This window comes from Phalaenopsis equestris, unplaced genomic scaffold (genome assembly GCF_001263595.1).
Source record: "Phalaenopsis equestris unplaced genomic scaffold, ASM126359v1 Scaffold000224, whole genome shotgun sequence".
NCBI lineage: Eukaryota > Viridiplantae > Streptophyta > Magnoliopsida > Asparagales > Orchidaceae > Phalaenopsis > Phalaenopsis equestris.
In genome coordinates, this window is record NW_018164666.1 from 7,244,537 (window position 1) to 7,256,564 (window position 12,028).

Here is a 12,028-nt window from a genome sequence, read left to right on the forward strand (position 1 = left end):
GGACGAGTTTGCCGGCGGGCGAGTCAATTCAAGTCAAAGTCGTGTGTGATGCAGCGAGTGTGTGAAGTGCGTCGTTCGCGAGTAATCGAGTCACAAAGGGTTCACCTAAGGCTGTTGATCCTATAGGAACTCAATTTCGAGCACTCTACATGTTGGTCTTTAGCCCTTGCAACTAAAAGTTGAGTGCTTGGAACCACTCATACGAGTTCTTCACAAAAATGAGTCAAGAAGTGGCTTGAAGTTCTACGGGAGGTGGGCTCCATTGCTAGTCCGCTAGGATGGTCAACAAGGGACTCCTAAGGCTAGATCCTAGGTTCTAAGAGTAGGAGACTAAGACCTCACTAAAAATGAGGTCAACAGGCACATCTTTATTGTTGTGCAATTTAATTGATAGTGAATATAGGGATAAACCTCATATGACATTCACACTTCATGAGCTTAAGTCGGTCAGAAGTTTGTCACCCTCGACAAACTATTATGGAGGGCGGATGAGATTTACTTTAAACTTTTAAGTGATTAATTTTAAATTGCACTTGATAAGAAAATTTAGTTTAAATGTTGGTTTAAAATTAATCTCTTTAATTGAGATTTTTCGTTAACACAGTCATCATAAGGAAATTTCATTTGGAATTCATAAATTTTGATATCTTTTAGAAATTAGTCATGTTGAATTTAGTCCTAATAGGAAGGAGGATTAAATTAGGTGATTTGGACTTGTAAATTCTTATCTTATGATTTCGACATTTATTTCAAAGTTACTAAACCTATCAACTACAGTCCTTGTCAGGAGGATCAAACTAATTGAGTAAGACTTACAACCCTGCCCTCTAAACAGGGAAACTCAAATGAGAACTTACATAACTAAATTATCTTGAGCTTGATTTCACAATAGAGATTTAAATTTTAAAATACGTGTAGACTTTGAAAAGAAATTTTGTACACACTTCAAAAAATAGGAGCGACTTGAACAAAAAGACTTTATTTTAACTTGCGCAACATTCTCAGACCATTCAATTTAAAATACTTGGTTTATTTTGGTGGAGCCTATGCAGGTTTAAAATTTCATGTATTTGAGCTATTTTAGCTGAAGCATTTAGTATCGTGAGGCAGTTTATATGATTTCAAACATGGATTAAATTAAAGATTGCTTTCAATGACATCTGTGAAAATTAAACGTACATAAATTTTCCTCATCTGATTATATACATAGATACATATAGATGTTCGCTCTAATCTTTTGAAAACCACCTTCTGTTCACTTACAAGTTAGAATTGTGAATCCGGTGGTGAGCAATTTCAAGTCAAACTTATCTTAAAATTAGGGCATTTTAATTTCAATTTAAGCTTAGCCTTCTGAATTTTGATATTTCAATTTTACATTAGGCTAAACCCCCAAAAATATTAAATTATTTTTTAAAGCACAAATATTTAAAAGTTGGGTCAATTTTAATAAGTTCAAACGATTCAAATCTAATAATTTGAATTTAAAAATCCCAAATTTTGGATTAATTTTAAACCCTAGGCTCTTAGTATTGAAAAACTCAATTTTGGCTTAATTTTCAACCATTGAAACGTAAGTTTTCACTGATTTTGATTTTAACCCTGGGATTTCAACTTTGAAAGGCCCAAAATTTAAATTATTTCAAAAATACTTTTAAACTATAAGAGCCAGCATTGCAAACCCAAAAATTTTCAACTCTTTTTAAATTCAAATGATCCATGTTTTTAAATTATTTTATAAACTTGAAAGTAAAAAAAGATTTTTTAAGTTATTTATAAGTCTAAATCACCCGAAATTTCAATACCCTCTTAGCATCAACATCCGTTAAAGGGTACCTGGAGAATGTCAGTCTTCTCAACTGCCTTAAAACTCGTTGGTCAGCGTCATGAGACACTGTGGCCAAAAAAAAAAAAAAAAGAATTTAATCTGCGGACTTAAAAGACGCAACGGGCCTTCGATGTACCAGCAAAAAGTATCAAATCGTAAGCAAGCATTTCTCCGAATGGTACTTTCCCCATTTTAATTACAATTTTAGTTTAGTCTTTTGAACTTTGATATTTCAATTTTAGATTAAGCTAAAGCCCCAAAATATATTAAATTATTTTTTAAAGCACAAATACTTAATATTTAGGTCAATTTTAATAAATTCAAATGATTCAAATTCGAAATTCCCAAATTTTGGATTAATTTTAAACCCCAGGCTCGTACTTTTGAAAAGCTCAATTTTTAGTTAATCTTTAAGTTTGAAAATTTTCATTCATTTTGATTTTAAGTTCTAGGATTTCAAGTTGAAAGGCTGAAAATTTAAATTATTTTTAAAAACCCCAAGAGCCAACATTTAAAAGCCCCAAATTACCAAATTATTTTTAAACCCTAAAGTGCCTACATTTAAAAGCCCCAAATTTTCAAATACTTTAAAATTCCAATGATCCATATTTTTAATCTATTTATAAATCTGAAAGTTAAATGTTTTAAGTTAATTATAAGTCCAAATCACCTAAAATTTCGGCTACATCCCGACGTCAACACTTGTTAGAGAGGCGCCGAAAGAATATCAATATTCCCAACTGAAGACTCGCAGGTCAGCGTTGTGAGATGTTGTAGCCAGGAAGGGGAAAAAATATTTAATCTACGATCTTATAAGAATGGGTCTTCAATGTAATAGCAAAAAATGTCAATCACAAAATAGCATTTTCTCGAGCGTAACTTTACTTTTCTCGAACGGTACTTAATTCTCAAGGATGGGTACTCACATTTCCCAGGACGGATATTTAAAAACTCCTAATTTTATAAATATTTTCCAAATAAGTCTGCAATTTTCCCGAACGATACTTAATTCCTAATCAAGGGTAATCTCGGGTAATCTCGCCTCCTCAAATGGACATTTTAAAAATTGTCTCATTGCCCCATTTTTATATCTTTTCCAGCGAAACGATGATATTGACGGCAGCGATCTACGGCGATAACAACAAAAGCAAATGAAAATATGACAAATTTTTAATCTATTTTTTTAATAAAACAAACTATCAAGTATTAAAAGTAAAATAGAGAAGGGCTTGGGTTGCGGCAAGGCCACAGGGTTCGGCTCGGTTTGGTGCTCTGGCTCGAATAAAAAGGCAAGGGGGCTCACGTCATGCCTTCGAGGAATGGCAAGGAAAACGCAGAGATGGATCGGAGGAAAGTCGCATGTGCAGGCGGAATAGAGCTCGAGTTTAAAGGGAGGAAGGATGCGTGCTCAAAGGAAGGAGCCAGAGCAGTGCATCTTACATGTGGAATAGAGGGATTGGCGAGAGGCGCAAGCGGCTTGGGAGGAGGAAGGCAGTGGGGATTGGATTATTTTGGTTGGATTGCAAGCACAGCGAAGCCAAGAGAGCAAGGCACAATCAGGGCTCATACTTAACGACGAGGAACTTGGGCTCTGAACTTTGGTTCGAATAGGTAAGGCAGAGATGAGTGCCTCGTATGTTTGAGGGGAGAAGAAGGGATTCATGCTTCTCGATCTAGTCGCATGAAAGGTGAACAAGGAAATGAAGATTCGACTCTGGGTATAGAACGAAGAGGATATAGCAAGAGAGGAGCAAGCGTGTGAAGTTTAAAAGTTTTTGTGCGTTGCAATCCCGTCTTTAGTCGCAAGAGATGGCAAGGGCTTAAGTTTCATTCTGTGAATTAAAGAGGCAAACAAGAAAACGGAAGTAAGAGGGAGAGAAGGCTTTGGTTGGGGTTGTACGAAGCGAAGAAGGGATGCCCAGGCCCGCGCGAGCATGCAGGTGACGCATGTGACCTGCTTGGTCCAAGTAGGAGAGGGTCAAGCGGTTTTACCTTGCGCATGATTCCCTCCTATTTGGAGCGGGGTTAGCTCCGCTTTACCCGAAGTTTATATATATTTTTTATTTGTTGTATTTCGATCAATTTTTGCTTCAATTTGTTGTCGTCGGTGTTGTTCTCCCCTGCTAGAGCTGTAACCGAGAACAGGTAGTGCTCCAGCAGTATCCTGCTCCAAGGTGGTGATTATCTTCACGTATTTCCCTTTTCCCTCTTTCCCCTGCTTGCTACTACAGCCTCCAACAACCGCTGCTTGTTGTCACACTCTCCAACAGTCTAGTCGCCTGCTGCCACCCCTTCCAACCCACCTACTGCTCGTTGTCATATCCCCACCACCCCCACCCCTTCCTACCGCTAGGCCTCCCTACCACCCCATAATCTCAACATGCAGCCCACCGGCTTTGATCCTCGCCCTAGGGGGTTTTTATGTTTGAGTTGTTATTTTTCTATTGTCAAGTATCATTGTTTGCAATCCCCTTTAAACTTCAGCAATAAAATTATCATTCCATCATGTTTTGGGTTAACTCGAGTATCATAAAATTTCTGTAATCCTTTTAACTGAAAATGGATGAACTACACATGTTGATAACATGTACAGCATAAAAGGACTCACCTTTCCCACATAAACACCAGAGACAACATGTTGAACTGAGTCGCTGTCTTTATATTGAAGACAAATGAACGGCAGTTGTCCAGTTTCAAATTCATCTAATAATGGCTTCCATGCAGCCATTCGCTTAAGCTCCATCTTTTGTCTGAGTTCAGTTCGCAACCGTTTTTCTCCCTGAAAAAACAGTATGAGTAACCAAAAAAGCTACAAGTTAATATGAATACTGGGGTTATATTACCCATTGATTCCAACACAGATAATAAATATGCAATGAAAAGCAAATGTAAGAAAACACAAAGAACCAAAAATAAAAATATAACAGTATGATGAACAACCAAATACTCTGCAATGTTTTTCTTTCTTGTGCTGAGCACTAAAACATGACAAGAAAAACTTGGTAAACATAAACTTTTTTTAACATAAATGATGATGTCTTTAAATGATTATGTTGAAACTCAAAATAATGCAGAATAAAGTGGAATTAACAGTGGGGTTCTTTCATTGATATGAAGGTGGGCAAAATAACCCTTTAAATGTATCCTAGAATAGGAAAGAGAAAAAAAAATAATATGAAAGGAATGATATATCACATAATATCTCTAATAATCAATTCAAATTAATTATTTGGATATAAAAGAAATAACATAAAATATTAAATGAAATATCTCTTAGTCCAAGAAAATAAATATAAAATAGGAAATAAAATAACTCCTAATCTTAGGAAATAATTTAATCATCATAACTTCTCACAAGAATAAATTATTTCCTAATATAACTTTTAACACTCCCCCCAAGTTGAAAAGATATGAAAACAACAAACAACAGGCAAGGGAGATCCCGTGAAGTAGAAATTGAAGTCTTCATCCCGTATTGCGGTTGTCTTTGACTGCAGTTCATGCTGTGTCTATAAGTAGGCAGAAGACTCCTACAGATAATGTTGCAGATGAGTTTGCAAGAAAGTTGACAACTATATGGCTGTCCTTGACTGCAATTATTGTAATTTCTGTAGGTAGGCGGAAAGTTCCTATAGGTAATGCTGAAAAAGATTTTGCAGGGAAATAGACAATTGTGGTTGTCTTTGACTGCAGTTTCTGCAGTGTCTGTAAGTAGGCAGAAGGCTCCTACATGTGATGCTACAGGGAAGTTTGCAGGGAAATAGACAACCTGCAAGAGATGCTAACTTCTAGTTGATTGTGATTGACTTTCACTGCAGTTTCTACAATGTCAGTAGGTAGGTGGAATGATCCTGCGGGCAATGCGGCAAAGGAGTTTGCAGGTAAGTAGACAGCCTATAGGAAAAAATAACTTTTATAGGAAAAAATGACTTTGTCTTTAACTATAGTTTATGCAATGTCTGCAGTTAGACGGAAGACTCCTACAAGTAATGTCGCATGGGAGTTTGCAAGAAAACCGACAACCTGCAAAAAAAGTTACAGGGTATGACGGGCAAAAAAAAAGGAAAAGCTCCGGAGGTAGGCTTGCTACAGGAAAAAAAACTTAGGAGCAGGATTTGATACAAAAAAAACTCTAGAAGATGGTCTGCTGCAGACAAAACTCTGGAGAAGAACCTGATACAGGAAAAAGCTTTGAAGGAGAGTCTGCTGCAGAAAATGCTTCGAGGGAAAGCCTGCTGCAAGAAAAAATTTCGTCGGAGGCCTAATGCATGAAAAAGCTTTGAAGGCCTAATGCATGAAAAAGCTTCGGATGAGGCCTAATGCAGGAAAAAGCTCCAGAGGAGGAGGGCCTGATGCAGTAAGATTGTGGCTCTACAGAGATCTTGTTGCGATCCTTTTGAAGTCTGGCAACATGTAGGTAACTACACGTAGAAGCATGTCTCCATAGCTATCCTTACTGCAGAAATTATGGTGACTGCAGATGAGCCTACAGTTACACCCTCAGGGAGAGAATTTTGAGTCCACATATCTGAAAAAGTAACATTGGGATATTTCCTTAGAGGTTATTATTACTGAGATCAACATTATTCAACAAAAAAGTTTTTAAAAACACGAGAAGTTGGTCGGAGAGCCTATTCTGCAAAAGCAACAATGTCTGCAATCGAAGCAGATTAAATAGAGTTTTAGTGATTGGACGTGAAATTTGATTTTGTGGGAGTAATATATCGAGTAAAGATGAAGATGCATGAAATGCAAGAATCATACCACTAAGATTATTGGAGAGGTCCAAACTCATCAGCCCGAGTCAAGTTCTAGATTGAAGATGGTATTTTTCCATAAAATGACAATTTGAAAGAAAAAATATTTTCAATGAATTGAGATTTCCAATGGAATCAGGTAAAAATCCGGAAAATTTTGAATGAGAAAGCAGCAAACTTTCCAAAGTGTCAAGCCCGCAGAAACCTAACTGTGGCACAAATAAAGAGGTAAAACTAACAAAGCAATCAGGCACAATGGAGTTTAGAACTTTCCCTTCAAAATCAGGCAAGGTTAAATATCGAAGGTTTGACAATGGAGATCCAATCCGGTAAGCAAGTATTCCTCAAAGCTCAGCTCTTAAAGTTTGGGAGTCTATACGACAAAGCATTCCTCCAAGCTCAGCTCTTAAAGTTTGGGAGTATATACGCCAAAGCTCCAAACCTTTCCTCCCATTTCGTAGAGATTTTCACTCCATCGGGATAGAACCTCCTAAGCCTCTCAAGCCCATGGAGAAGAGTTCTGAGATATGGGTTTTTGAGCTGCAGCAATAAAGACAAATTGGCATAAGTGTGGAAAGACAGATCCAAAGAAACCAAACTATTGAGACGAGAGAGATGTCGATGGGAACTTGCCCTTTGAATCCCGAATTGGAAAGATTTAGATGTGTGAGATTCTCGAGTTCTTTTCCATCCAGAACTTGGAATCGTACTAATACATTATCGTAACTGTGAGAACTATGGTGGCTAGAGGATTGCAAGGAGAGAAGTTCGGTGACCAGTTCCTACAGAAATGAGTTCCATCGACTAGGGCCTGCAAAGAGAGGAAGTATTCGGCAGAAAAACTCAAAAAAGGAGGCGGCAAAGAGCCTGCACCACAGCAAAGATTGTCGACTGCAGGGAATAGGAAGTTTTCCGGCGATAAGAGGCTCTAGGGTTTTTTCAAGGCTCTGATACCATGTTGAGATTCAGAATAATGCGGAATAAAGCGAAATTAAATGGGGAGGGGGTTCATTGATATGAAGGGGGTATAAATAACCCTTTAAATTAATCTTAGAATATGAAAAATAATATAAAAGAAAAATAATATGAAAAGAAAGATATATCACCAAATATCTTCAATAATCAATTCATATTAATTATTTAGAGATAAAAAAAACAACATAAGTAAAGAAAATAACTCATAATCCAAGAAAATAAATATAAAATAAGAAAGAAAATAACTCATAATTTCAAAAAATAATTTATTCCTTATAACTTCTCACAGGAATAAATTATTTCCTAATATAACTTCTAAAAGATTATATACTTTAACAATTGTTATATTAAACACATATGTAGTTATGAATAGTCATGTCCCATTCTGCTGTGAAGTATGTAAATCTTTTATAATGATTAAAATGAGTAAGTGTGGGCAATACACCTCCTGTTACAGCAATCCATTCTCACTTTAGTTTATTCTAGGCTCTTGAATCTAGTCGGAACAACATGCTACAAAACTCAATTATAAAATGAACAAATAATTGGTGACCTATTTTGTTGAAAATTGAACATTAAGAAAATCATACACAAATCAAGGCCTTTATTAATTGAAACAGAAATTGGGGAAAAGTTACCGAGAATAATTAAGAGGTGAGAAGAAGACATTACCCTCAGTTCTTCCTGTAAATTTAAGATTTCAGCATACTCTGCCTCCAAGAGTTGCTCTTGACACTTTCTTTCAATAGCTTCTTCGGTAACTTCCTGTGAAATCAACTCAATTTCTTTCCTGATCCTAGTGAGTTCTTCTTTAGCAGCAAGCATTACATTGCTTCCAACATAGTTACCAAAACTTCGTTCAACCAGTTTCCTAGCTTCTTCTAATGTCCTTCCGGTACTAAAAGAATTTAAATTAGCACTTCTGCTTGCCATACGAGTAACTCTTGTACCCTGTGAACATTCAGCATGTCAAAGGCCGAGATAGAAAATAATAAAAAACTTGAATGGAGCAGATCATTTACCATTAATGAACATAACACGTACAGCTAGGAGATTCAGAACCATTCCATAAGAAGCAGTAAATTGTGATACAAGAGGTTCAAGCCCTGTGAACAGAAGCTCACAAGATTCTTCAGCTCCTTCATACGGAGTTTGAACAAGAACAGCATAGCCAACTTCATCAATACCTCTCCTTCCAGCACGACCTGCCATTTGAAGTAGCTCATTTGAGCTTATAAGCGTCCGTCCAGAATCACCCCTTTTGGTAAGAGAAGAAATTACAGCTGTCCTAGCAGGCATGTTGATTCCAGCAGCAAGTGTTTCGGTAGCAAAAACAGCCTTCACAAGGCCTCTTTGAAACAGTTCCTCCACAAAAGACTTCCAGAGTGGTAAGCAGCCCGCATGATGTGCTGCAATTCCTTGCAAAAGACCTTTCACGGCGCATTCCCGAATAGCATCAGGATATTGTACCCGAAATTTCCGTAATTCAAGCTCAACTTCACTAGCTTCACAGTCATCTAAAAGCATGCAATCCTCAAGGTACTGAACAGCGGCATCACAACCTCTTCTACTAAAAATAAACCAAATAGCTGGTAGCATATTATTCACCCTAAGGTGCTTTAAGGTATCCCTAATTTGAGGAACCTGAAGGGAGAACAAAATTTTGCATTCTAGTACTTACATTATTTAATTAAGGAAATCGAAAGGCATAAGAGACAATGCAAAAAAAAAAAAAAGTGAGGAAAAGATCTATCATACTATACTTGTGAACGGCGTAAGCTTGTCATGACATTCTTTGATAAAGATGTCTTTCTTGAGATCCTAGAAATCCTACTAAGGCTTTGTTCAGTTTTATTCAATTTATATTTTCTTGTTCTGTTCTCACTGCAAGAATCTTCCTTTGAGGATGATGGATGCAAGTTATCAATTGAAAGTTTCCTGCATTCCATAAAGTTTGTAAACTTTCAATGAACTTCTACCAGAAACCAAGCATGTCATTCATTACAAAACAAAAACAGAACATTTGCACTTAAAAGGTATTTATTCAAAGCATGAAGGCTGCCGCCCGGTTTCACGAATCAATGAAGAAAAGGATAAAAACTACCATCAAGATGTGTTCTCATTGAAGAATCCAAAACTTCAATTATTCATTTACGTTACATCAATTTCCAGCAAAATGGAAGGTACTTTGCATTTAACATTACACAAAGAACTGTCCATCAAATGTATTAACATGAAAACAAAGAATTGCTATACCAAACAAACACGTGCTACCCTAAATAAAACAATCTATGAACTGCAGCTATACTAGTCAATGTTCTTTTGCACGATACACCACCAACAACAACAAGCCTTTATCCCACTAAGTGGGGTCGGCTACATGAATTCTTTTCCTCCATTTCATCCTATTGAGTGACATATTTTACTTTAATTATAATAAATTAAGATCATTTTTTTTAATATGCCCAAGTCTTTCTGGGTCTACCTTTGCAAAAGGATTCATGTAGCAAATGAGAAAATATTATAAGCAATATTACATTATCACAAAAGCAAACATTAACTACCTAAGTCACGACAAAAACTGACCTCAAAGAGATCTAGGCTAAAGCTTTTGAATTCAGAAAAATATAACATGGCATATTATCAATTCCGAACTAAGCATAGGCACTATTTAACCAATAAATATAGCGACGATTTGTGATCATTTCCAATGCATAGAAAAAGTTGATATAAAAATCAATTTAAAGGCCAGCCTCCAGTAATTAGTGATGACCAGTCGGTCAATTAGATTTCATAAATTTCTTAAACAAATATTTAGAACCAAAACTAACATGTAAGGACCCGTGAAAAAATCCCAATTCAACAACATTGATTCAAAAACTTGATTTAAGTTATTTTCGCTAACACACACTTTAGCAAATATGCAAACTCCCGCATTAAAACATATATTATATTATCAAACATAAAATTTCTAAATTGATGCCATGCATATATAATTAAATAAAATGCTTAATTTCTTAAGAAGAGCAACATATCACACCCCAACATAACCCCCCCCCCCCCCCCCGCTGAAGTGCAACAGAAGTTGGCAATTTGATCAAACCAACTCTCACCAACACTTGTCCTAACTTTTATAATCAGGGCCCGATGGGTGATGAGTCAATTTAACTGGATCGTCGCAACATAGAAGGTACATTGCATTTCAATTACATATTCGGAAGCATGGAAATTAAATCATCGAAAATATGAAAACTATACAGAACTACTAAATTCAAAACAATAAAAATACTTACCCAAAACTAACAAGTAAAAACTATATAAAGACACACCTGGCTACTCACCCTGGTGCTCGTTGCCCCTAACTGAAAGGCAACAATGAAGAATGAGCAAATAACAAGCTCAGAGAAATAATCAGGGCTAATATAAGGTATTACACATGAAAAAGAAGTAACATGTCTGCCTGTAGAAAACGGTACATGTCTACACACAAATCATAACACGCTAGCATAAGAAACCATATACAGAAATCAAGGCTACAATGTAATATGTAGGTCGTAAGCATGAAAGCATAAGCATGTCTCATAGGAGTGTCATTTTATAGAGGTTATATCATAATAACATCGCTTGTTTAATATATATGGTTCAACTATTTTCATGTTCTTCCATAATGAGTCATCACCCTGCCCCAATGGCCGAATAAACAATCGATAAAGGTTGGGTTTGCCCCAACATAGCAGTTATCGATAGCCCCCTGATGCCCACTATTCCCTAACGTTCTATCATGTCTAATCCCAACGGTTCCCAGAGTTTCTTCCTCGTACAAATATTAGGAGTCGGGAATACATCCATGCATGTAGTAGTCTACACATATTATTCATGACATTTCTTAAAGCATAATACATGTAACATATATTCATGGATATTTCATATACATTTATAATCATCTACAATATGGAAAAAGTCTAAATTCTTTCATGTTAACCTAGAAATCATATGCAAACCTATAGAATAATATTTTTCTTAAATTAACATAAGATTATTTCACCTGATTTGACGATGAAGCCCTACAATAAGTTTCTATATGCTCGCCTTGAGCTTGTCGCATTGTATACACAACCTGAGGAAAGTAGACATCATAGGAATTCATAAAATTCGGGTTCATAACATGATTTAACCCAAAAAATAACTTATTCGCCCCAAACATACCTCAAATAGGTTTTTCAGCAAAAATGTTCATTCTGAACAGGCTAATTTTCTTCCCATCTCCTTCAACTTAACTTACCCTTTGCTAAATTCATGTTAAATTTTTTTTGGAAGCTTGCAAAACAATTATGACACTTTCGAAGCAAAATCGGTGCCTCTGACGGCTACCAGAAATGAGAAAAACACAAAAAATGAGGTAAACATCAATAAGAAAGTGTGGAGAAGGAAATGAAGGCTTAGAATGGCGAAGGAAAGAGATTTGTAC

The 12,028-nt window shown here is 36.2% G+C and overlaps 1 protein-coding gene across 5 annotated transcripts in view; it reads right to left on the reverse strand.

Annotated features, from left to right (window-relative positions):
- LOC110023330 (DExH-box ATP-dependent RNA helicase DExH15 chloroplastic) overlaps positions 1–12,028 on the reverse strand; it is an 86,816-nt gene that overhangs the window by 58,494 nt on the left and 16,294 nt on the right. For all 5 annotated transcript variants that reach the window (XM_020722679.1, XM_020722677.1, XM_020722676.1 and 2 more), the window contains 4 exons: positions 9,324–9,498; positions 8,605–9,204; positions 8,233–8,511; positions 4,437–4,607 (listed from right to left, as the gene is read on the reverse strand). In XM_020722679.1, the coding sequence (XP_020578338.1) occupies positions 4,437–4,607; positions 8,233–8,511; positions 8,605–9,204; positions 9,324–9,498 (1,225 nt within the window). The remainder of the gene's footprint in view (positions 1–4,436; positions 4,608–8,232; positions 8,512–8,604; positions 9,205–9,323; positions 9,499–12,028) is intronic.